At 39.8% G+C, this 24,887-nt stretch overlaps 1 protein-coding gene across 4 annotated transcripts in view; it reads left to right on the forward strand.

Moving 5' to 3' along the window:
- GOLIM4 (golgi integral membrane protein 4) overlaps positions 1-24,887 on the forward strand; it is a gene marked incomplete at both ends in the record, with an annotated part of 93,858 nt that overhangs the window by 19,384 nt on the left and 49,587 nt on the right. For all 4 annotated transcript variants that reach the window (XM_080696399.1, XM_080696398.1, XM_080696401.1 and 1 more), the window contains one exon: positions 24,711-24,785. In XM_080696399.1, the coding sequence (XP_080552525.1) occupies positions 24,711-24,785 (75 nt within the window). The remainder of the gene's footprint in view (positions 1-24,710; positions 24,786-24,887) is intronic.

The raw sequence follows: 24,887 nt of genomic DNA on the forward strand, positions 1-24,887 counted from the left end.
ATTCCAGGCTGATTCCCCTGGCTCTTCCTCATTCTTGGTCAGATTCCTCAGCTCCTCACAGCGAGTACCCTTCTGTCAGTGGGTGTGTCCTCACGATGTGGCAGCTGGCTTCCCAAAGAGTGAGGGATCCAAGAGCAGAGGATCCCAACCCGAAAGCCGTTGTCTTTCATAGCCAGCCATGGTGTTTTGTGCTGTTAGTCACAGGGACCAGCCCTGGTGCCATATAGGAAAGGGAGCACAGTGGGTCTAGTACCAGGAGATGGGAACCACTGGGGACAGTTGGGAAGGCTGGCTGCTACAGCACCCTGCTGTCCCTGGAGATTTATTTTGTTCTATATAAAACTGTTCCTTTCAACGTCTTCAGAATATAAGGAGACAGACCATATTGTTTGAACAACAACAACAACAACAATAAAGAAAGCCTAAATCAAAATACTCAAATATTTAATTATATATTTTTAAAAATTGCCTTGCTAAAGATAGTAGGCAGTATTTGGAAGGCTGAGACAGAAGGATTGTAGGTTCAAGGTGACTTAGTGACACCCACAGCCATGCAGTGAGACTTTATTTCAAAATACAAAATAAAGCTGGGTGTGGTGGTGCACGCTTATAATTCCAGCATTTGGGAGGCTGAGGCAGAAGGATCGGGTTCACAGATAGCTTCAGCTACTTATTAAGGCCCTTTGCCTACTAAGTGAGATCCTGTTTCAAAATAAAGAATAAAACATAGGGCTGGGTGTGTAGCTCGGAGGTAGAATTCCCCTGGGTTCCATCCCCAGTATGGCAAATAAATAAACAAACAAACAAACAAACAAACAAATAAAAAGGGCTGGAGGTTCAGACCTGGGGGAAAAATGTTCTTGGACTCAATTCTTGGTACCTAAATAAGTAAATAAATAATAAATGACTAGGGCTGGGGGGGGGGGGTGTGGCTTGGAAGTAGAATGCTCCTGGGTTCAATCTCTAGTACTTGAGAAAGAAAACAACAATGAAACATTGCCTTGCTAACATGACTAAAAATACATGAAAGTGTGGGTTTTTTTTGTGTGTATCCTCAACATATTAAGAGCATTTTGCCTCTGTATTAAATAACACTAAATCAGTATGCCTTTAGATTTAGTTCTGAGTAGTGATGATTTTTACAGTATTCTTTGCTTTTCTTTGCTTTTGTTGGCTTCTTAATGTAATCATCTGTCTTCTCTTTAAAGCTGTTTTTTTCTAATTGTGCTGTGGCTTTGAAAGTCAAGTAACCACCTTGATGGAATTCTATATAATTACACATATGAAGACTTAAGCTACCTCCCCAATTTTTGTTTCACATAATTAAGAGAAGTTTTATTTTTAGTTTAGCTAATTTTGGCCCAATTTACTTGTGTCTGGGACTCGAGTATTTTATTTTATTTTTTTGGTGGTACTGGGAATGGAACACTTCTACCTCTGGGCTACACTCCCAGACCTATTTTTTTATATATATATTATTTGGAAACAGGGTCTCTTAAGCCAGCACAGCAGGCTTCGAACCTGCGCCCTCCTGTCTCCGCCTCCCAGGCGTGGAGATTACAAGCATGCGCCACTACTCCGGGCTTAGAGTATTTTTTTTTTTTTTTTTTTTTTTTTGGTACTGGGTTTCCTGGAAGCCCTTCTACCTCCGGGCTACACTCCCAGACTTATTTTTTATATTTTTTTATTTGGAAACAGAGTCTCTTAAGCCAGCACAGCTGGCTTCGAACCTGCGCGATCCTCCTGTCTCTGCCTCCAAGGTGTGGAGATTACAAGCATGTGCCACCGCTCCCGGCTTAGAGTATTTTTTGACAGAATATTATTCTAGTTACATTTTTTTAAAAATCTCTGATCACTCTATCATAGCTGGTTTTGGAATAAGACTGCCCTATATCTTTACCAGACTTTTTTTTTCTGTCTGTAAGCAAGTGTTGAATCTTTCTGAACTTTGGTTTTTTGCTTTTTAAAGCACACTTTTTATATAGTAAGTAGTAGACGTTCAAGCTGAGGGTTGCTAGTTGCTCAACCAGCGGGAAGTGGATTTACACTCTGTCACCTGGTGCCTGGTGACGAACATCTTGGAGAGCAGATCCATAATACAACCCACTTTGTTTTGACAAGATGCTCTGTTTATGTCCTACCGTGGAAGACATACCTCCTTTCTTTTCTGAAGATCATGAGCACAACTTGGGGTAATCCCTGTTGAGTTTCACTAGAGACTGCTACTAGGAATTTGGCTCCATGAGAAGTCCAGAGTCCAGGACTGGCCATTAACTTGGACTTACTCTCTGGGTATCCTAGAGATTTGAAACTCAGAAGCAGCATTGTCAGAGGCATCTCACTTGTGGCCGTGGGTGTTTCATGTACCAGTCACTGTAAATACACAGGGTTAAGACATTCTGAGCAAGGAATTTATTAATTAAAGTTCTTCACTCTCCACTAATTACATACATTTTCCCACTCCTTCACATATTTTCGGAGGTTACTTACCCTTGAACTTCATAGTAAATTTAATGAGGTCAGCATTCTTATCACCAAGCAAAACTGGGTCATGTGCTTGGCCTAGTGGGTTTTCTGGCCTGCCCTAGAGAATCCCTTGTAAGGTTGGACCCTTGCGGCTGCCATGTTGCCTCAGTTTCCCTCTGGGCTGGCTCCTGTGGCTGTCAGGAACTCACCACCCTGGCCAGCCCCCTCACCGTAGGTTGCACTCTTCTGACTGCAGCAGTCTTTCATTCAGCCCTGCTCTGGGGGATGTCTGAAGCTCTGCTCTTCCCTTATTTTAAAGTAAGCTGAAGTTCAGTGAATGCCTGTGTTGTGTCATACACTGAATTGGGCCCTTATACCTGATACTGTGGGTTAAAATGAGGCTCAAGAAGGTCGAATTACAAAGGCTACAAAAGATAGGAGGAACCTGAATGCAACTCTGCTGACCTCACATTTGGTTTCTTTCTCTCCTATTCAGCAGGACTCCCCTTTACCCAGGTGTGCCAGGCTGTTGAGAGTCTCTGATGGTGTGGGCTGTAAGTTCCCTTAGGAGAGACTGTGTCTGTGTTGCTGGCACCCGCCTGCCCTGGCTCAGTGTGCCTAGGCCTTAGTCTCTGGTCCAGGTTGGCTCTGTAGGAGCAGTTCTGGCCTGTAGGGTGGGGAAGAAGCTGCCATCCTCACTATTGACTTCAAAAGGACTGGGTTAGAGTAGATTTAGCACTTACAGATAGAAAAACACCACTCACTGAGGAGTTAATTTATTATGAAAAGTATAAAATTAGGGGTCACCTGACTTCAGTCTTTAAAGAATATGGGTTTGATATTTGCGTGCACATGCGTGTGTGTGTGTGTGTGTGTGTGTGTTTGTGCGTGTGCGTGTGCGTGTGCGTGTGTGTGTGTGTGTGTGTGTGTGTGTGTGTGTGTATTGAACCCAGGGGCATTCTACCTCTGAGCTATACTCCCAGCCCTATTTTATTTTTATTTTGAAACAAGGTCTTGCTGAAGTTGCTGTGAGAGCCTCACTAAATTGATGAGGCTGGCCTTGAACCTGCAATTCTCCTGCTTTAGCTTCCCAACTACTGGGATTACAGGCATGCACTGGTGGTTAGATTTTTAGACACTTTGCTTAGATTTGATCTTTAATTTGAAAGGTGTTAACACTGAATAAATAAGTTTTCCTTCCAAGTTATAAACCCATAGGCCTCATCTAGACCAGCCACATAAATTGTTCTTAAATAACTCATTTATGAAGCTATTCATAAAACTTAAGGTAGTTTCCATGGGTTGAAAAAATTGACATTTATTAATTGTATTATTGGAAGAGAATAATAAAAATAATTCAGTTTGAATTTCATGTATTTTTGTTAGTTTGCTTTTGAATCGCTGGTGAGGTAGAAGATTACTTAGCACTCTACCAAGGCCACAGTGTGAGTCAGGGAGATGAAGCATGCACTTTCCCCAAATCTGGAATGAGTGTAAACCCGAGTTCAGATTTGGACTGTATAATTAATACCTGGATGACCTCTGGTAAGTTATATAGCCACTTAACTTGTGTCATTGCCTATTAAAGATTATACTTATTTTGTGGAGTTATAGGTGTCATGCAAGCAGCTATGGGGTATCTGCTATTTATTTGGTAAACATTTTTTAAAAGTTGACCCGCCCACCATTTGTAATTAATAAAGTCTAAAAAAGCAAGTGTTTACCTTACTAATGGTGAGTTAGTGACTTCATTTTCCTGCACAAAGGCTTCAGAGTTGAAAACTAACCATATTAGACCAGAAGTTTAAAGTGCCACTTAGGCAATAAAACCAGAGATGACATAAAGCTCTGGTGAGCCTTTTAAGATCTGTAGTGAGGAGAGACAGTTCAGCAGATATGACATGGTGTCTTCAGCAAGCATTTTTATTTCTCTCACTGTATATTTTGAAATGATCTTTGAAAGACTGCTTTTCCAGTTGTTAATTGATTTTATTAAGGCTATGAACATCAAGGCAGCAAAACTCAGTTAAGTGGAATAGTCAGAAAATGGAATATTCTGGTGAATTTGGTTGTCAGTGTTAAATAGAAAACATATTATCTTCTCTACCCATATAGTTTCTGGCTTTTGTGTTTAAATTATTCTCTTGCTTTTGAGTTTGTATTGAAAGCTCTGTGCCATACATTTTCCTGAAAAAATAAAACAAAAGAAAAATCAATTTAAGAAATTCTGTTTCAAGTTATATTATTGAAAAGCATCCAAACTATTAATTGCCTTATTTCAGTGGTAAGAATCACTGCAACATCAATTTTCATTCTGTATTGTAACATAGATCAGCTATACGAAGATTCAGCTGTATGCAGAACATTCCTTGGATAAAGAATGATGTACTAGCCTTAAACAAAGATTTTGATCTTGCATTTTAGAAATTGAGTGCAAGAAAAAAATCTCATGGAGTTATGCAAAATAAGCATCATAATTGATAATTATGATACAAAGTTAAAAGACTATGACTGTGTCAGAATTTATAAAAGTGCAGAAAAATTTAAGAGGCAAAGATGCAGAATAACCAGTGTGGTGGGACATGCCTGTAATCCCAGTACTTTGGAGGCTGAGATTTGTGGATGGATGATGGCAGATTTGTGGCCAGCCTCAGTAACTTAGGCCCTCCACAACTTAGACCCGGTTTTGAAAAAAAAAGAAAAATGAAAGGGGGGTAAGAGTATAGCTCAGAGGTAGAGGGCCTCTGAATTCACTCCCAAGTATAAATAAATAAATAAATAAATAAATAAATAAATAAATAAATAAATTGATTAATTAATTAATATGATACAGACACTCATAATTTTAGTGACCAGAGAAAACATCTGCAAACATGTCATGTTTAGTCGTTGTTTAGTGAATCAAACCAAATGAATGTACAGGTTTCTTTCTTAACATAAACTGGTGTTTTGCTCTGTGTATTCTTATTTCCACTGAAATTTTAGAGAAATTATAGGAATATTTAGGTGAAAAGAAATGAAGTATGGTTTCAAAAAGCCTATCTCTAATCAACTTTGTAGTTTCTTATTGGGTTTATAGAAAAAAGAAAAGATTATTTTAAAACATTTTTTTATTCTGTAAAAAGTTGATTTATAAAAACAATCACATACCTATTTTCAAAATTTTGGGGAAAATTGTTCTGAAAATGTACCTATTTAAAATGAGCCAAATTGTAAGAGATTTGGTTTCCTTCTGCCTTATTTTTAGAGTATCATGTGAGAGGTTTTTTTTTCCGGTGATTCTGGGGTTCCCTTCTACCTCTGGGCTACACTCCCAGACCTATTTTTATACTTTTTTTATTTGGAAACAGGGTCTCTTAAGCCAGCACGGCTGGCTTCAAACCTGCGCGATCCTCCTGTCTCCGCCTACCAAGCGTGGGGATTACAACGTGAGCCACCACACCCAGCTGTTGGTTTAATTTTTATTACAGTAAGAATAAATCTAACAAAAATGTATTTATAAATTATTAATATCTTGTTTTTATTTTACATTTATTTTATATTATTTTATTTTTGGACAGATTAATTCCTAATTAACATTATTAGCTATTTTAATTATATAATGCAGTATTATCAGATACATAAATAAACATATTTACCAGATAGTGACATTTTAGATATACACTTAAATTATAAATGAGATAGTGATAGTAACCTCATAGTATTATTACTTAGTTCTGAAGTTAAAGTAACTATGAAATTATTTTTGTATATGTTCAGTGAAACACCAGTCTAGAAAACACTGTCTTAAATCTGTGTTATTTTCAGAGTCATGAAACTTTTAAAGGATGATCAAAGTACCTGATTTCTGCCCCATATATAAGTGTTATGTATGTTTGTCATAAGTCCAGGGTTGAAGGGTCCACATCTGGCATGGGCTTTCTTGCTGCATCATTCCATGGTTGAAGGCAGAAGGGCAAGAATGTGAGTGCAAGCCTGACTGCAAGAGACTGAACTTGAGCCTCAGTCTCTAATAATCAGCTTTAACTCTTCATGAGAGTGGATCTTTATCACCTCATCATCTCAGAGCCTCACCTTTGATAGTGGCAAGGAGAGTTGAGTGTCCAGTCCATGCTGTGGGTGACCCATTCAGACCCTGGCATTCTCCTCTTGGCCCTAGGCTGATGTCTTTCTCACATGCAAATTATGTTTACTCCATCCCAGTTGCACCAAGTCTGCCATCATTCCAGTGCCCAATGTTCAGAGTCTCGTCTAAATAAAAAAGGATGAGACCCATAGGTAAATTCATCGTGAGGAAAATTTCTCTATAGCCATAAGCCTGTAAAGCCAAATGGGTTATTTGCTTCCAAAATACAATGGTAGGGACAGGTATAGGATTGACATTCCATTCTGGAAGGGAGATGTGGGGCAGGAATTAAAGGGTAATTGGTGCTAAGTAGGCCCAAAGTCCTACAGGGAAAACAACAGACTTGGTACAAATAATACAATAGGAGTGCCTTTAGAATAGAAATAGAAAAACCTATAGAAACATAGGTAGTTTCCCCCATATTGCTACTGCTTTTTCTCATGCAAATGTACAATTAGGTTGGATTCTTTCTTTTTCTTTAAGAATTTTATTGGTACAATATGATTATATATCAGAGTGAGATTCAGAGTGATACATTCATGTATTCAGATAACATGTCTTGGTGTGGTTTCCTCCTAAACCTATCCTGCTACTCCCTCCTCTCTCACTGCACGTACTAGTAAGGTTGTTAGTGATACCGTCACATATTTTACCTTCATGGTATTATTTGGTCTGGATTTTTAAGTACTGTACATAGAAGATGAGCTAGTGGCTAAAGAAAGGTCACTTGACTTTCTACTAAACAGAAGAAATTTCTCATTAGTATCTGACTTGTTCAGTCACAAGTTATATATGGATTGGAAACAAAACCTCTGTGTGTAAATTGTAAAGGACCATAAAAGTATAGTTTATTATGATTGCTACTAAGTGTATTTTAAAGGACATTTCTTTTTCTGCTTATAAGAACACCCATATGCAAATACTTTTAACCTCTTAGTGACAAGTTTATCCACAGGGTGATAAAGAATAGAATATTTAGTGGAATGACTTTGTTATTCCGGAGAAATTCTAACCTACATTTCATCAATGGAAAAATAATAATGTAAACGTGAAATGTCCAGTATGTTAGAGTCTTGGTTTAAGGTCTAGGATTATAATTAGTTTTGTTCTCTATTGCTCAAAAATGAATATGTAGTATAATAAACATCAAATACTCAGGTCCAAGTTGTGACTATTAAATTGGTAGAATCTGGAACTAGTGAGGTTATTTTGTGCCTGAACTTCCTGTTTTCACCTACCTTCCAATTGCTTGCAGCTGTCAAAATAATTTTTTATCATTTTTAGATACTTTGCCAAGGAAAAGGGGCCACAAGCCCTTCAATTCTAGTCCAGGGCTCTAAACTTTTCAGCCAAGAAGATGCTGTTCTCCCTGTCTTGTCTTCTTTTACATCCTTGCTGGGTCCTCTGTTCCAGTTAGGTCAGTGTTTTAAGATCATAAGCATTTATCCAGGTCATCTCCTAATTCTGATTCTTTATTCTTGCCTGCCAAACCAAATCAGAGAATCAGAGAGCCTAAGAGCCAGAAGAAGCCTTGGGAATCATTTTCTTAAGTTTTTATTTTATGAATGATGAAGTTTGAGACATTAAATACCTTTCAGCTTAAAAATGAGACCAAATCTCTGGACTTCTAGCCTTTGGTCCATTCCCTCACACAAGCAGGCCTGTGTAGAGCTCTGCTTCCTCCCTAGAGGAATACCTAGTATCCTTTCTCTCTGAATCTGGGTTGTCCAACATAGACTCAGTAATTTCCCTGTGTGCAGAAAAGTTTTACAGGAAAATTAAATGAAAACTCGTATAAGATGGAGAAAACCCAAACAAACACACACATGAGACCCATTTGCCATCAGAGCAGTTGTACACTCTACTGCTTTTATTATTCCATACAGTGTCAGAAAAGGATACTGGGTTGTGCTTCTGTCATACACATAGAAAAGGAGAGTCCTGCTAGTGGGCTCCTTGAGTGTAATACAAGGCCTTCATAGAGGAGAGTTTTCAGTTACTGAACATCAGAGGTGATAATAGCATATATTAAACAGAAATAGTCCTTTGGCCAAAATGTTTTTCTAAAAAAAAAAAAAAAAAAATCAGAGCTTTACCAGCATTTTGCCAAACCAAATCTGTCCTTTCTTACTCAAATTTAAATCACTGAGAGTATTCAGAACCAGTGTAAAATAAATTATGTACTCACATAATTACTTTACTGGGGCTATAAGCACATGCTTATAGTACTTGGGGCTAAGACAGAAGGATTATGAGTTTCCAGCCAGCCAAATTAGTGAGATCCTGTTTCAAAATAAAAGAATTAAAAATAGGGCTGGGGAGAGAGGGCTTGGAGGCAGGATGCCCCTGGGTTCAATCCTCTCAGTATTGCAAAAAAGAAAAATACGTATTGCTGATGCCACTATAGTTGCTCCTCAACTCACATTGGGGTTTCCCCACCAACAGACTTAATTCATCATAAGTTGAAAACATCACAAATCAAACTGCCTTTTATACACCTAGCTTTCACAGCATCCCAGCTCAGTAGCACAGGACACTGAGGAATCAGCACAGTGTATTGCTAGCCCAGGCAAAGATCAAAATGCAAAGTATGATTTCTATGAGTATTTATCACTTTTACTTAGTCGTAAAATAAAAAAAAATGTTAAGTCAATCCGTCATAAGTCAAGGATCCTCGACACTTTTCCTTTAAGTAAATATGTACTTTTAAAATCATAGAATCTTAGCATGGGAAGGACTTTGTAGACTCAACTCTTCAGCTACTTCAGTTTATTGCCAGGGTAACAGAAAAGTGAGGCTTCTTACTTGGGAGCTCAGAGCTGGTTAGTGTCAGACACTAGAAATCTTGGCTTGGCTGCTTTCCCCAGACTACTTGAGAATCCTCATTACGTTATCTCTTGGCATCTTCTGCTTCTGTTTTTCTGTCTGTCTCCCCCCACCCCTGCATTTTTTTCTTCACAGGCTAATCTGTCTCAGTCTCATTTAAATTATTTCCAATAGATTTTATCTAGATTCTGATTATGGAATAGATAAAAGAAAAATGAGAAGTCTGATTAGAATGCTGATATTATCAAGATTTTTTTTAGCATCTAGTCATACACTTTTCCATAGATTATGACTTTTGATTTTATTCTGCTTTCAAAAATCCTAATGTATTTTGTTAAACAAGATGAATATATATATATTCTCTGCCTTTCATATGGGAACGTCTGAGGTTGCTGATGAATTCCTATGCTTATATTGGTGTAAATTAGCCTTATCAAATTAAAGTTTATTAAAACTTGACTCTTTGCAACATCATTTACATTTACATTATTTATATATAATCTTTTATGAAAAAAATTTGATAGAACTACATTGTTAACTTTATGTTCTGCAGTAGATTCAGTCATTCCTTGTTTGCATGATTCAATCATTAAACATTCAGTAGGTTCCCACATGGTACCAAATTCAGGGCTAGGTGACTGGACACAGATTTGTAATGAGGTCAGCTTTCTCATAAGTAACCCCACAATGAGGTAGTAGGAGTGACTGATCTATACATAAAGTATTGTAGAAAGACTGGCCAGAGATGCCTCTGGAAACCGTGGTGAAGTCGACATGGATCTTGCCTGCATCACCTCACTGGACAATTTAAATGATGTAGCAGAGTATAATGCATGCACCTTGAGACCTCAGCAGAAGAGCTTTCACAAAACTCTAAATTCTCACATCATTATCAGACGTCTGTTATCTACCCCTAACACTCACACCTTTTTTAATGTGTATGGTGGGGAAGAGGAGATAACTGGGGATTGAACCCAGGGTCTTTCTACTTCTGAGCTATACCCCTATCCTTGTCTTACTTTTTATTTTGAAACAGTCTAAGTTGTCAAGACTGGCCTTGGACCTGCAATCCTCCTGTGTTGGAATTACAGATGTGTGCCACATGCCCAGCCCCACACCTCCTTTAGAACAATTCATATTTGACCATCGAGGGTCTCACTCAGTGACCTCAACTTTCTACCTTAAGGATTTTCATGTACTATGCAGTGATAACTGGTTAAAGTGGACCCCTCTTCCTATTCCAGCAGGCAGTACCAAAGCATAGAAGATAATCATGTTCAGAGCCACACGTGTTCTTAACAGACCATCAGGAAATACTCATTTTCTGTAGCAAATGAGAAAAGGAAGGAATTGCACAGGGGCTATATGGGAAATCTCTGTACCTTTACTTCAGTGGTGCTATGAACCTAAAATTTCTTTTAAAAAGGTCTTCAAACTTTAATTGTACTCTTATCCTAAAGGAGAACTTCAAGTCTCCAAACTGAGAAGAGAATATAGAATTTCACTCAGAAGTCCAGTCAAGCTGGTAAAGCCAGTGTTAGTCAGTTAGTGTCACTTGGCCTTCCCCTGTGTTGAATTTTCATTTTCTTAGGACATGATTTTAAGATTTCACAGTTAGGCAATGGTGGGACATAAAATGCTAGGAAGAGGTTAGAGGTGGTGGAGGAGGGAAGCCATGTGCTCCCAAGGGCTCTGTGTTAGGGAGGCGCATGTGTGGGAAGGTTGACTTTCCTAGCATCGGCCCTCCAGCTCCCACAATGTGCACAGTTCTGAGATGACTCCCTATGCCTGTGTGCTATCTTCACATCTCATCAACACTAAACTTGTCTAAAGTGGAATGTGTGACATGCTGTCCCCTCCATCCGCCTTGGTCTTCTGTCCACACTTCCCCCAGTAGCTGAGCCAGAAATGCTGGCACTATCTTTGGATCTGTTCTCAAACTGCACTTTAAATCAGCCACTCAGGCATTTTGATTAAGTTTCCTAAGTATATTTTGCTTCTGTTCATTCCTTTCCCTCTGCACATGCTCTCATACAAGATGGGGTTCCATTCTCCTTGCAAAGTTACTCAGAAAAGTTGCCATTTTGCACTGAAATCAGTGCAAAGCTTCTGCTATTATAGGGTGCTTTCCACACCACTCCATTTCAAATAGCAGAGCACTGTGTGAAGGTGACACATTGGCCCAAAGTGACCTTGTTTAATGCAGTTAGATATTTATGGAGGGCACCTGACAAAGCTTTTTTTTAAAGGCTGCAGTAATATTTAAAATAATGTGGGTATTTATGCCCAGGATTGTGTCCTCTCTATTGTGAATGCAAAACATCTTTGCAAATAAGCCTTTTCACAAAAGACAAAACAAAATCAGTACTTTGAGGAGATAGGGGATATAAGAGGCATGGATATGCACCTAAAGCACAAATGGAAATGAAAGTCATTCTAATTTTTGCCATATCATCTCTGGCATAAGATATGGTTTCCAGGAATGGCATCAGATAGCTTCCCCAAATGCCTTCTCTTGGTTGAAGAGAAGTGTGCTGTAGAAAACTGTCACAGGGATGAGAAAATGAGTTGGCATAGACATAGATGTCAACCATGTATGTGAAAAGTTTGGATCAAATTGCTTTAAGAAATGTAGATGTAGGAGAAAGGTTAAAAAAAAGATATTTTACATTTCACTATTAATTTTATTTATGTAACGACAGATAACATGTCATGATTTTATGTGAATAAGGTAGCTATTCCATACAGTCTCTAAGTTATTGGATAAACTGTCAAATTATGCATTCACAGAAGTACATTAATCACCAAGTATAAAGCTATTGATTTAATGTGAACAAACAGTGTAGCTAGCACTCATCCCTAGAGTCAAATATTACCAACACCTACAAATGTTCCCTCTTGCTGTCTTGGTCACTCCTCCCCCACCCCCACGCGGATCCTGTCTTCCATTACCATAGGTAAGGTTTGCTTGTTTTTGAATTTTTTTATAAATAGAATCGATCATTCAGTAAACACAACTTTGCTGCCTGGCTTCTTTCCTCAACATTTTGCTTGTGAAATTCTTCCGTGCTTTTGTGTTGCATTTGTTCACCTTGCTGAATGGTAATTTATATTTTGAACAACCTTAACTGTTTTACTATGATAGACATTTGTGCTGTTTCCATTTAGGGACTGTTAGAGATAGTGCTGTTATGTGAGTTTTGGTAGCTAAATGTCATGTATTTGGTTGAGTGCATACTTAGGAATAGGAGTTACAAGTCAAAGTGTTATTGCAGTCCTAGGCCAGAGGGCTGACTCCAGGGATCCAGCATATCAGGTCTGGCCATGAGTGCCCAAATACCAAACAGAAAATGTAACAGAGGAAAGTGTGGAAGGAACTTTCATGAGTGCAGTCACAGGGAGAAGGCAAGGGTAGCCAGTCAATAGCTCTGTCTGTAAGGAGCTGATGATCTCTTGGAGTTTTTATAGAAATGGGAATGAGGACAGGGGGTTGGAGGTTTGCATAGCTTGAGGCTTTTCATAGCTGCTGAAGCAGGTGATCTTAATCAGGTGTGTTGTCCACAGTAAGAAAGTTGCTTTTGCTTGGGGAGGGGGAGCTTCAACTCATCATAAGATGTTTATCGATCAGACCTTGTTCCTGGAAACCAAGGCTACTCAGCAAGGGAGCAAGCTGGCAGGGATGCCAAGTCTTTAATCCTGCTTTTAGTTTTCCACTGGATATTGGAAGACAGAGGTAAAGCGTCCGAGTCCTTGTTACAAAGGTATACTTCCATCAGCTCTAATGAGCTCTGTCAAACCGTTTTCTATAATAGCTGTAGCAGTGTACACATCCATCAGCAAAATATGAGGGTTTTATCCTGCATATTCTTGCCTGCTATTGGTGATTTCTCTTTTTTATATTTGTAGTTTTAATGAGAAAATAGTGATGTTGTACTACAATTACAATTTGTATTTCTCTGATAACTAATTTTTTTTTTGTACTGGGAAGTGAACCCAGGAACAGGCTACATATAACCTACAACCCCAGCCTTTTCTTTGTTTTATTTTTAAATAAGTGCCTCACTAAGTTCCTAACATTGGCCTCTGATTCTTCTGTCTCAACTTCCCAAGTACTGGGATTACAGGTGTGGACCACCATGCCCAGCTTCTGATGACTAATTGAGCACCTTTTCACATATTTAGTGGATGTTGAAAGAGCTTTAAGTGCCTGTTCATGCACTTTGTTCCACTCATTTTTACTTCCTTTAAAACTTCATATATCCCGTTTTGAAAAAAGAAAATCAAGTTTTCTAAGATTGTGTTATTGCCATATTGGCAAAAGTGGAGAATCTTATATTTTGAGAGTAGAGAAACATAACCTTCATCTTCTTCTGGTTGCTGTGATGACCTCCTCACTATGTCCCTTCTTGTGTTCTTGACTCTGTCTTCTACACATACGTGAAGGAGGAGGAAAAAGAAGAAGAGGAAAGAAGAAGAGGAAAGAAGAAGAAGAAGAAGAAGAAGAAGAAGAAGAAGAAGAAGAAGAAGAAGAAGAAGAAGAAGAAGAAAAAAAAGATTATGATTTGCAGTCAGGCAGATCCAGTCACGTTGTCTTGGCTCTATCTCATTTATTCTCCCCTGCCTCGATTATCTTCCATCCTATCGACTCTGATGAATGCAGTGCTTGCAGAACTCCCCTATCAGAGTGTATAGGGAGAGGGTGAAAGTCACTTTCTAACACTCAGACTGTCAGGTCACTTTCCTAGAAATCTGGATTCAGTAGATTTTGTTTGAGGCCCAGAAGCCTGTGCTTTTAATGACAGATTGCCTTATTCTGGTTTTGTCTGACTGCTCTTACACATTCCTGTCACCTTCTGAATTGTTCTTTGTCCTTCCTCCAATGTCATCTAACATCCAAGCCAGTGTCACCTCTGGGAATCTGCCTTCACTTTTCCAAATTGAGTATATCACTCTTAAAAATCTTCGTCGCAGAATGCAACACCCACAGCCTCCTCATCTCAGCTGAGAATGCAGTAACTGCTCTTTAGTCTCGATGCAGAGAGAGCATCTCACCACCTCCACACCCCACATGCTGCGCCTGCTCTGCCTTTTCCTCATGCTTGGGCTGTTGCAGAAGCTTCCTGCTAGCATCTTGCACCCACGTGGTCAGTCTCGGCAGTATAAAGCTAGCATTGTGTTTCTGCTCAGAACTCTCCAGAGGCTCCCCGTTTCTCTGCAAGTACAAGCCCACACGTCCTTCCTTACCTGGCCCTGAAGACCCGTGGAAATGGGGCCTCCTCACCTTTGCCTTTGCCTTCCAGGCTGGCTCTGCTGCAGATATACTGACCTCACTGCTGCTCCTCCTGGACCCTCCCAGGATGCTGCTGCCTGCTGCCATGGCTTTTATGAGGCTGCTCCCTTTACCTGGAACGCTTTCCTTCTCCATGTCTGGAATACACCGTGCTTCATTTTTTCAAATGTAGACTCATGTGTCTCTTTGGTGAGGCCTGTCTTCACGAACCATTTACAGATAAAACCAGGCCCACCCCTCCCACACTTCCAGTCTCTTTCTGTCTCCTTTATCTCGTTCCCCACATTGCACTAATTACATTCTATGATTTATTATCATCTGTATATCTCTACCAGAATATATACTTCCAGGCAGATTTTTTTTTTCTGTTTTGCTCATGATATATTTTCAAATACCAGAATAATGCTTAGGCATAGTAGGTACTTGATAAATATTTGATTTGTTAAATGAAATATTCAGGATGCAATAGAGATAAAAGACCTTAAGTAGTATCTCTGTATGAGCCAGATTTTTATGAAAACCTTTTCCAAGAAATGCTGTATATTTTCATGTTTTAAAGTGAAAACTTAAAATTGGAAGTTAGCATAAAGGTGGGTTGCTTGAGTATAGCTGCATTGATTTGATGGAGAAACCAGTGGTAGCCAGGCTTGTTATGACCTACTCTGAATACTCTCTGCAATACATTGTCATTTAAGGGTACTTGAGAGGTTCAAACAGGAGGATTGAAGGTCCAAGACCAAGACCAGCATCAGCAACTAAGACCCTCAGCAACTTAGTGAGACTCTGTTTTGAAATTAAAAAAAAAAAAAAAAAAGCTGGGGGGTGTATCTCAGTGGCAGAATGCTCCTGGGTTCAGTCCCCCAAAATAATAAAAATCACTTAAAGTTGGTACTTGTACTGAGTTTTAGTTATTTCCTTTTTGCTAGCAATTACTTGAAGTTATCATAAAGGCAGGTTTCTTTAAAAAGAAAATCCCCAGATCAAATAAGAAAATTAAATGTTTTTTATGTTTGGTTGTAACACATCAATTTTGAAGAGTATATGCACAGATTCATAGATTTATTGTAAAACCAATGTGTCTTTGCATATTTAGCTCATCTTAGGGGGTATTCTTGCATATCCTTGCATCAAATTGGAGAACCAGAAAAACCTACAAACACCCCTGCACTTCCTCTTTCCCCTTCCTTTTTCTCTCCTGTATTAGTTTCAGAAACACTATGATGCTGTCCAGATGAAATCTGACTGCTAAATAAGAAAGATGTTTCTGTATAGGTCTATTTTTACATATCTAACTTTAAAATAACTCTTGCTTTTATTACTTCGTACTCTTACATTTCTAACCGGTTTGCATTTACAGTGATGTATGTCCTTAAGAATGTAGTTTTGTAAGCCAGGCGTGGTGGCGTACGCTTGTAATCCCAGCATTCGGGAAGCTGAGACCTGGAGGATCGTGGTTCGAGGACAGCCTCAGCTACTTAGTGAGGCCCTCTGCAACTCAGTGAGACCTGGTTTCAAAATAAAGAATAAAAAAGAGGGCAGAGGGTGTAGCTCGGAGGTCAGTTGCTCCTGGGTTCCATCCCCAGACCCGGAAAAAAAAAAAAAAGAATGTAGTTTTGCTTCCTAGAGTGAAGTGCTTTCATGGGACAGGAGTCTGTTTTCCCCCTCACCCCTTCAGCTAAGCGATTCAGTTAAGAAATATATCTGTTCAGCAGACCATTATGTCAACTCAGCCTATCTAACCCATGGCAGTCTAATTGTATTCTATTTTACCTGCCTTATCCTCTTTTTACAACCTGAACTTATTAATTATAAACCTTTTTATGAGAATAACTCATACACTTAAGGTGCCTAGCATACTGCTGGGCTGTAATACAATAACTCTGTGCAGCTAAGAGAAGAATTATTTGATGGAGAGCATACAGATTACATCTGATAATAAGAGTGACTATTCATGGCTCACCATTTGAAAGAATGCCATGAAGAAGAGTAGTATGCAGAAGCATATCGTTAAGTGAGCTAAAACATTCCTTGTTTTAAAAAGTCAAATCTCAATTAGATAAGTGTCATGAGGAAAGGCCTGAGTAGTTTTATTTAAAATAGAAAAGACAGTTAAGCACCAATTCCAATCATGGTTAAACTTTCCATCTAAACTCTTTCATAAACTGTATGTATTAGCAAACTTAAAAATAGACACTTCCATGCACTATTATAGGAACTTTATTGTGCAGTAAAAAAAAAAAAAATACTGGAATTTCCATGCAGTAGAAAACTAATCAGACTGTTCGTTTTCTCTCAGCATCCTGAAAATATCTATATTTCAGGCTTTGATTTAACTAATGCTAACCTTATGAGCCTATACATCAATAGATGAATTTATGTTTAGTCTCTATTCTGTTATCTGTTCTCTGAGATATATAAGTACTAATGAGCCAGCCAATCTAAGAATTTGGCTAAACATGCTGGGGCATAAAGGATGGCAAAGGAAAAATAATGCACTATTTCCTAAGTTCATTTATTGAATAAGTATTATTAAATACCAGTGGATATTACAAACTGATCAATTTGGGTTGAAGTGATAGTGAGGGCTTGTGATAGAAATGAAAAAGGAAAAGGAGATAGCCAGTACCAGGCTTCAAGGAGCTTAGTTTACCCTTCCTTCCATCCATCCATCCATCCATTCATCCATCCATCCATCCATCCATCCATCCATCAAGTCTGTATGATTCAGTGTACCAAGGATACAATAATGAAATTAAGCAGATCAGAAGCCCTCACCCAGGTTAAGCTTCTGTTCCAGTGGGATAGACATACAAATATATAACATATTAGTAGCTAGTGATCAGTGCTGGAGAGAACCAGTAAGCAGGAAAAGAGACTGCAGGTGTTAAGGGAGGGGCATAGATTTCAGTTTTGAATAGGCTGAACTTAGTGAGAAGTTGTCTTCTTCTAAAGATCTGAAGGAACTGAGGAAGCTAGTCACTCAGATACTTGGAAAAGTAGTGGTGAGGGTACAAGGTGCTGAACTGAAAGTGCATTTGGAATGTTCAGAGTGTGATGAGGAGGATGTTTAAGGGCAGGAGCAGAATGAAAATTGGGATAAAGCCATGTGAAGACTTTGGATTTCACTCACTGAGGGACTGGAAGGCATTTGGAGGTGTTGCCTTCAAACCTGGGCCTTCAGTAGGTAGGAAAGTGCTAACAACTCAAAAAGTAATTGTGAAGCCGACTAGAAAGAGTATATTGGAAGATAAGTTTTGCTCAGGCTTCTGTCACTATAATAAAATGCTTGAGAACTAACTTATAAAGAGTAAAGGTTTCTTTTGGCTCATAGTCTTGAGGATTCCAGTTCTTAATCTCCCATTTCTTTAGGCATGTGGCAAGGTGGGAGCACATGGTCAGGTAAAATTGTTTATACCATGAGCCATAATGCAAAAGAACAAGATGAAAGTGGCAGGGCCCCAGAATCCCTTTTGAGGGCATGTCCCCAATGACCTTAGGACCTCTCACTTGGCCACACTTCCTACAGGTTCCATCACCACCCAGGAGCACCACCATTGGGGCCAGGCCTTTGGGAGATAGTCTAGATCCAGACTGTAACAGTGTGAAGTTGGGTTGAGTGTGAAGTAAAAGCTGGACTTCATGGTTTAGGAGTTGATTGAGAGCGGCCACAGGCAATGGTGAAGAGGGATGTGGGACCACGAGGAGACAGCGGGCTGCTCCTGGGATGCCTGTCCTCCCCTACTCCTGGGTCTGGAAGCAGGATCCAGCATGAGCCTTGAAATGGTGGAAGTTATTCACCACCTTTGATTTTTTTTTTTTTCTCTAAGATGATCTCCTGTACTTCTTTTTAAATAAAAAAGTAATTCTTTTGAAATAAAATTACAAAAGTAAGAAATGATAATTGGGAAACAAAAGTATATTTACAGTGTTGTTTTCATGTTGAATCACCAACTGACTGCTCTGCAGAAGAGTTGGAGGGGTGGACAGGTGGCTGGTCTCCACCCGGCTCCAGGCCAGTAAGAGCCACAACCCTGAACTGTTAGAAAAGACTGAAATAAACATCTATAATTCTAGGCCTTGAAAAACAAAACCCCTCAAGTGTTCTGGGAACTATGTTTATTGATTTCAATTTGTTTTTTTTTTTTTTTTTTCTGTGAGAGAGTCATCTTCCTTGCTATCCTACTTTCTTCAGAAACCACAATTATCAAAAGCACAAGTATGTTCATTTTAAATTTGATCACATGTAAGTTGATAAGTTACTTCCAAATCTTAATGTTTTCTGTCACAAGTTGAATAGTGTGACTTTTCCAGTTATTTGTTTGCTTTGTAAAAGATAACACACCATCTTGTAGTAAAAACTGAAAGCAAAATCCCCATGGCCTGTAGCTTCTGCCAAAGAAACGTTGCCCTCTCTTGGCTTTAGGTTTAAGAAACTTAGCAGTGTTTTCTGCCTAATTTTGGAGTGTTGCTTTCTAATTGGAGCATTTTGCTCTGAACTGGCATAGATGTATGTGTTGCCCATAGTGAATATATACAGCTAATTTATTTTGTGACTTTCAGATGGAAGTCAGAGTTTAGATGGAAAACTGCGGTAGGAAACTGGCATGTGTTTTAAACTCCTGAGTGCTTCTTGAGAGGAAGTAAAATCTCTTTCCATTCTTCACTGCATGGAAGATATTATATTCATTTTCAGTAAACATGGGAGGAGATGAGTATTACAGATTTTCATAGTTTTCTCATGAGTTCTTGTTTGCAAATCCTGTTGCGGTTGCACTCTCACCCTGCATTGAAGAACTTGAATGCTGCGACGGAGCCATTTGCTATGAGAATATTCATTATACACCTTTTTTTTTTTTGAGATTCTAGCAGCACTGGTTTATCTTGACTGATGCCCTTGATTTTAGAATATAAATAGAAAAATAGAGGTAGGTGACAAGGACTGATTAGGATTCCTTCTAAGTGAAACAGTAAACCTATCTAGATAATTCACTAGTCTAAAAGCCTGAAAAAAATGGGTGAAGGTGTGTGTGTGTGTGTGTGTGTGTGTGTGTGTGTGTGTGTGTTTCATACTGAAATTCAATCCAATCTACTTTACTGCCCTTCAATTTTTTAAAAAGAGGCTTATAAGCTTGAATGAGCTATGAGATATTTGTTTTTTCTACTTTTAAGGGATTTTTAAGCACAAACAGACTAATATCATTGCTATTCAAGTTGATATATGTGTAATAATTTGCGTATTATTACTTTCTTATTATTATACCTTAATTGTAAGATTAGAAGGACTCAAGAGAACAACTGATTTTTTTTCTTAAACTTTTAAGCCATCACAGATAGGTGTAAAAGTTTATGCTAAACTACTGTGTGCCAGCTAGTGTTCCAAACAAGTACTCTGCTGTGTATGTCCTTATAAACCATAGTAAGTTGAATGTAACACATGCATTTAATATACCCAACCATTACCATAACAGGGTACACTCTAGAGTGCAGGGTCTCTGTCCTCATCATCACACAGCTGACTGCTGTGCATCACAAGAGAATCACATATCACCAGCTCCAGAAAAAAATCAAAATTCAAAGTATTATTTCTACCGAGTGCATATTGCTTCGCATCACTGTAAACTCAAAACATCATAAGTTTGAGACTGTCTGTATATTAAACTCTTTAACCCTGACATCCACCCAGAGATAGGTACTGGTATCATACCTCATACACCATATAAGGAAATTGAAGTTAGAGAAGTTTGTTGGGCAACTGAACCTGTAAAGAAAAGGAGCTGGAGTTTGAACCTAGGCGCCAAGTATGTGCTCTCAGCCATAATACTACCACCTGCCTATTTACTCTCTGCCTCCTCTTCTAGGCTCAGTTTCTACTCCCAGTTCCTATACCTTGGTTTCCACTCCCAATTCCTTTTCTTCAGTTTAAGTTTCAAGGTTCCTTCTTTGGTTTATTCCCTTTCCTGAGCCTGATGGAGAATGGTGCTACTCCACCTTTGGTCGCTCACCTTCCTCCAGTGTGATGCCCTCTGGTTCTGAGTACAACAGTATTAATAGTACAGTGACTTCATGGTTTCTATACATACCCATTATTCCTGTTTACCACATCTTTTTTTTTCCTACCGTATGTGCAAAAACACATTCATCTTGCCTTAGAGCTGGTAACTAATGATGTCATTCTGTGTATTCATGAATAATGTCTCAGATTTTCCATGATCTTAGAATTTTAACCATAATCCACAAACATGCTTAAGTATGTGTGGATGTTGCATGTATTTTATTTAGGTTATTTATGAAAGTTCATAGCTAGATCTCCTAGGACCCCCTGGCTCTCCAGACACACTGCTGTTAATCTGCTGAGTGTATAAATTCCCTCCGAGTGTAAGCCTGGCAGACAGTTGTGCACTTCATCTTGATGGGCTTTTGGACCAGCTGTGGCACATTGTCTTCCTGACCGAATCCCAGGAAAGGGAGTCAAGAATGAAGCACAGCTCCTGCCCCAGCACACTCCTCTGCCAGAGCCCCACACTTTCCTGATTGGTTTAATCTGGTGCACTCTCTGCTCTTCTTGAAGATGAAGTTGTGCTGTTGAGTTTTCTGTTTCCTCAGCCAAAAATTGTCACTACCTGATTATTTGGGACCATAGTGTTGAGTTTGCAATAGTGAGTTCACAGTGATTGCTGCCTCATGAAGCAGAGAATTACACAGGATTGTAATTTGCAAATTCAGCTTTTTCCTCTACCATTAACCATTTGTAGTATTGTTTGATATTTATAACCTGAAGTGACTGGGGACGGGCGACATATATATGCCTCATCCAGGATGTCACTGTGTGGTTACCATTACATTATGGTTGCTATTAATGTTGCTATGCTGGACTTGCTTTCCCCTAGTGGTCTTGACTTCCATTCAGAAACCTAGACATGGGATCTGTTGCTGCCTTTTCTGCTGTTTCAGCAAGATCTTCTCTATTCTTCTGGTTACCTTCTTTGAAACTGAGCTGGGTGTGGTGGCACATGCTTATAATCTCAATATTTGGGAGGCCAAGACAAGAAGATCACAAGTTCAAGGCCAGCATCAGCAATTTAGAGGAATCATGTTTCAAATTAAAAAAGGGGGGGGGGCTAGGAGCTAGAATGCCCCTGAGTTCAGTCTCTAGGATGAACAAAAACTAAGTGACGCACATTTTTGATAAGGTCTATTCTGAAATATGTCCAGTTATTATGCCCAGATTCCACCCTGCCCTACTTGCTCCCTTCTTTCTCAGGGCCTGAAACATACTAGGTAAGCATTCTACCACTGAGCTACATTTCTAGTCCAGTTGCTAAGTCTGGCCTCCAGCTTGTAACCCTCCTGCTTCATCCTCCTGAGTAGGTGGAATTACAGGTGTGTGTCACAGTGCCTGCTTTGGATTCCCTTTCCACTGGCATGTTCATGCACCTGCATCCTCTGCCCAGACCATGAGAACTTGGCCCAGTGCACTGGAGAAGTGGGAGTGTTTTTCCTCCCAGCCACAGAGCCTGGGTGATTTTGTTGTACCTTGTTGCTCTGTTATACCATAATGGTATTCTAATTTATGTCTTTCTCCCTCTGTTACCCCCTCTTGAAATTCTCAAAGACTTTGGGTATATAGTCCAGGGCTTGACATACTAAGTTTCTGTAGTCCTAACCTTTATCCTTTCCTGCCTCATTCCAAAAATCATTCAAGATAAGGCTGTTAGCACCAATTCAAAAAACTTCTTGGTTTTAATAGGCTTTTAGAAATTGGCCAACGGACTTATATACCATATATATAATATTTTTTTGGTGGTACTGGGGTTCCTGGAAGCCCTATTTTTTTTATACTTTTATTTGGAAACAGGGTCTCTTAAGCCAGCCCGCTTCAAACCTGCACAATCCTCCTGTCTCTGCCTCCCAAGCGCAGGGATTATAAGCATGTGCCACCATGCCTGGCTACCATACATATATGTTTTTAAAAAGTGTAGTTTCCCAGTACTGGACTTATGACCTAGCATTTTGTAGGACAGCTACATATAGTCCAATTTTACTCCATAAATGTAGAGTTTATCAAATACCATTTTAATCATAGCGCAGTTGCCGGGGAGATCATCTTGTGACTAGAAATTGCAGATAGGCAGCCTGGGAGAAGGGAACAGGACAGAACTTGTTGCAAAGACTGGTTGAGAATCAGGGGGAGATGAGACTGGAACAGGTGTGCCATGGGGGACCACCCATGTCAGTTTGGGTGGTCACAGGCATCGCAGGCTTAGGAAGCAGAGGTGTGAGCAGAAGTTGTGCCAGCAACTGTGATGGCCTTCCTACTGTAGATCTGTAGATGGAGCACGTGGATGGTAAGATGAGAGACACAGCGTGGGGAGAAGGTGGAGGACCGGAGATGTTGGTCATTGTGGCAAGAGAGCAGCGTCAGCTGATGGCGCAACTGTGGCAGTGGGAAAGGGCAGGAGGAGAAGATGGGGACCTCTTCAGCAGTAAATGGGAGCAGGGCTGGGCGAGGTTAGTGGCTAGGATTGTTAGGACTCTGGCTGGTCGTTTTGGAGCCTCTGTATGCATCCTACGTGGCCAGCTTGCCGTGAATGCTGAGGCTGTGCAAAGCCACGGGTGCGGGGACTGGTAGAAGAGTGGAGGAACAGGATTGCCTTCGCTTGCCAGGGGATGAGATCACACTTGACAGAATGCTGGATAAACGGGACTCAAAGGTACATCCAAAATTTAATTTATCCTGTCCTCTCATCTGTTCAGACCACTCTGCAGCCCATTTTTCTGTTTTGAGGATGAAGCCTAAGACACACTTAGTTGCTTCTCAGATTTACGAGAACAAAATAAAACTTTCAGTAGTTCATACCCAGAAACCCGTATGAGTGGGGAATTCTAAGTAATTTAGTCCAGCATACTGAATCACTTTATTCATCCAAAGGTAAAGCTTCCCCCTGTCTGTAGCCTCTGCTTGCGGCAGGTGTGAAGCCTGCGGTGGAGGAGAGCTGTGATAGGCTGCTTCTCCCCGGTGCCCGCAGCACACCTCCCGTCGCTCTCCTGTGCTCACCAGGTGCCTCGGCCCTCCAGAAGAATGAATGGTGGGCAGGGGTGTCCTGCAGAACTGATGCTGGCTGGCGGTGGCTTCTTCTGGTCATGTTAGGTAGCGGGCCTGGCATGTTCCCTTGTGAGTGCTTTTCCAGGTTCTTTGGAGAGGTCCTCTCGCCGTCACTCTGTGACCTCTCACCTGTGTGTCCACGCACAGGGCAGGGTTGGAAGGCGCCTTCTCTTTCATCTAGAATTGCTCTGAGCTGTGCGTTCCTGACAGGTGGGTCCAAGCAGCCTTGGTTCAGGGGCAGATCCCTCTGTGCAGTACTTATGGGGTATCTAGGTGAAGAGACTGTTCTCTTCTTGCCTGAGAGGTGAGAGCAGGAAACTGAAGTGTGGGGTGGCTGCTCTGCAGATGTTGGTTGAAGTCAGGAAAGTGGACAGCGTTGCCCAGGAAGAGACAGAATTCAGAGACGTGTGTTTAAGAGGCAGGGGAAGGGAGAGTCACGGCAGAGAAGACGAGGTAGCATAGTACTTGTTTTAGAAAAAGGGAGACCTGGCAGCAGCCAAGAATTATATCTCTTAACATGTTATTAATCAGAATGTGGTGCCTTGGTACTATTTATTTATTTATTGGTAGTAGGGATTGAACCCAGGGGCATTTTCTACCAAGGTACGCCCCCAGGCTTTTTTTTTTTTTTTAAACAAGATCTCACTGAGTTGCTGAGAGTCTTGCTTAATTGCTGAGGCTGACCTCAAACTTGCTATCCTCCTGTTTTAGCCTCCCAAGTATTGGGATTATAGGCATATGCCACCACCACCCATTCAAAATGTGGAACTTTTAATACATTTATTTTGGTTGTAATTGTATAAGGTCCCTGTATTGGTTTCTTCCTGTTTTGAAAATAGGTGTTAATTTTACTTTAGAATTTCTAAATCTTTAAAAACAAACTTTTAACTCTTTTTTAGTTGTATATGAACACAGATCAAGATTAGAGAAATCTTTGCAAAAGGAAAGACTTGAACATAAGAAAGCAAAGGAAGGTAAGTAAATAATTGGAATTCTGTGCTTTTCTCCCATTTTTCCTTGAAGCAGCAGGTATTCTTTAATATTATTTTACTAAGTTTTTTCTAACATTAATCAGA

The sequence above is a fragment of the Muscardinus avellanarius genome, assembly GCF_963383645.1.
Source record: "Muscardinus avellanarius genome assembly, chromosome: 5".
NCBI classification, from domain to species: Eukaryota; Metazoa; Chordata; class Mammalia; order Rodentia; family Gliridae; genus Muscardinus; species Muscardinus avellanarius.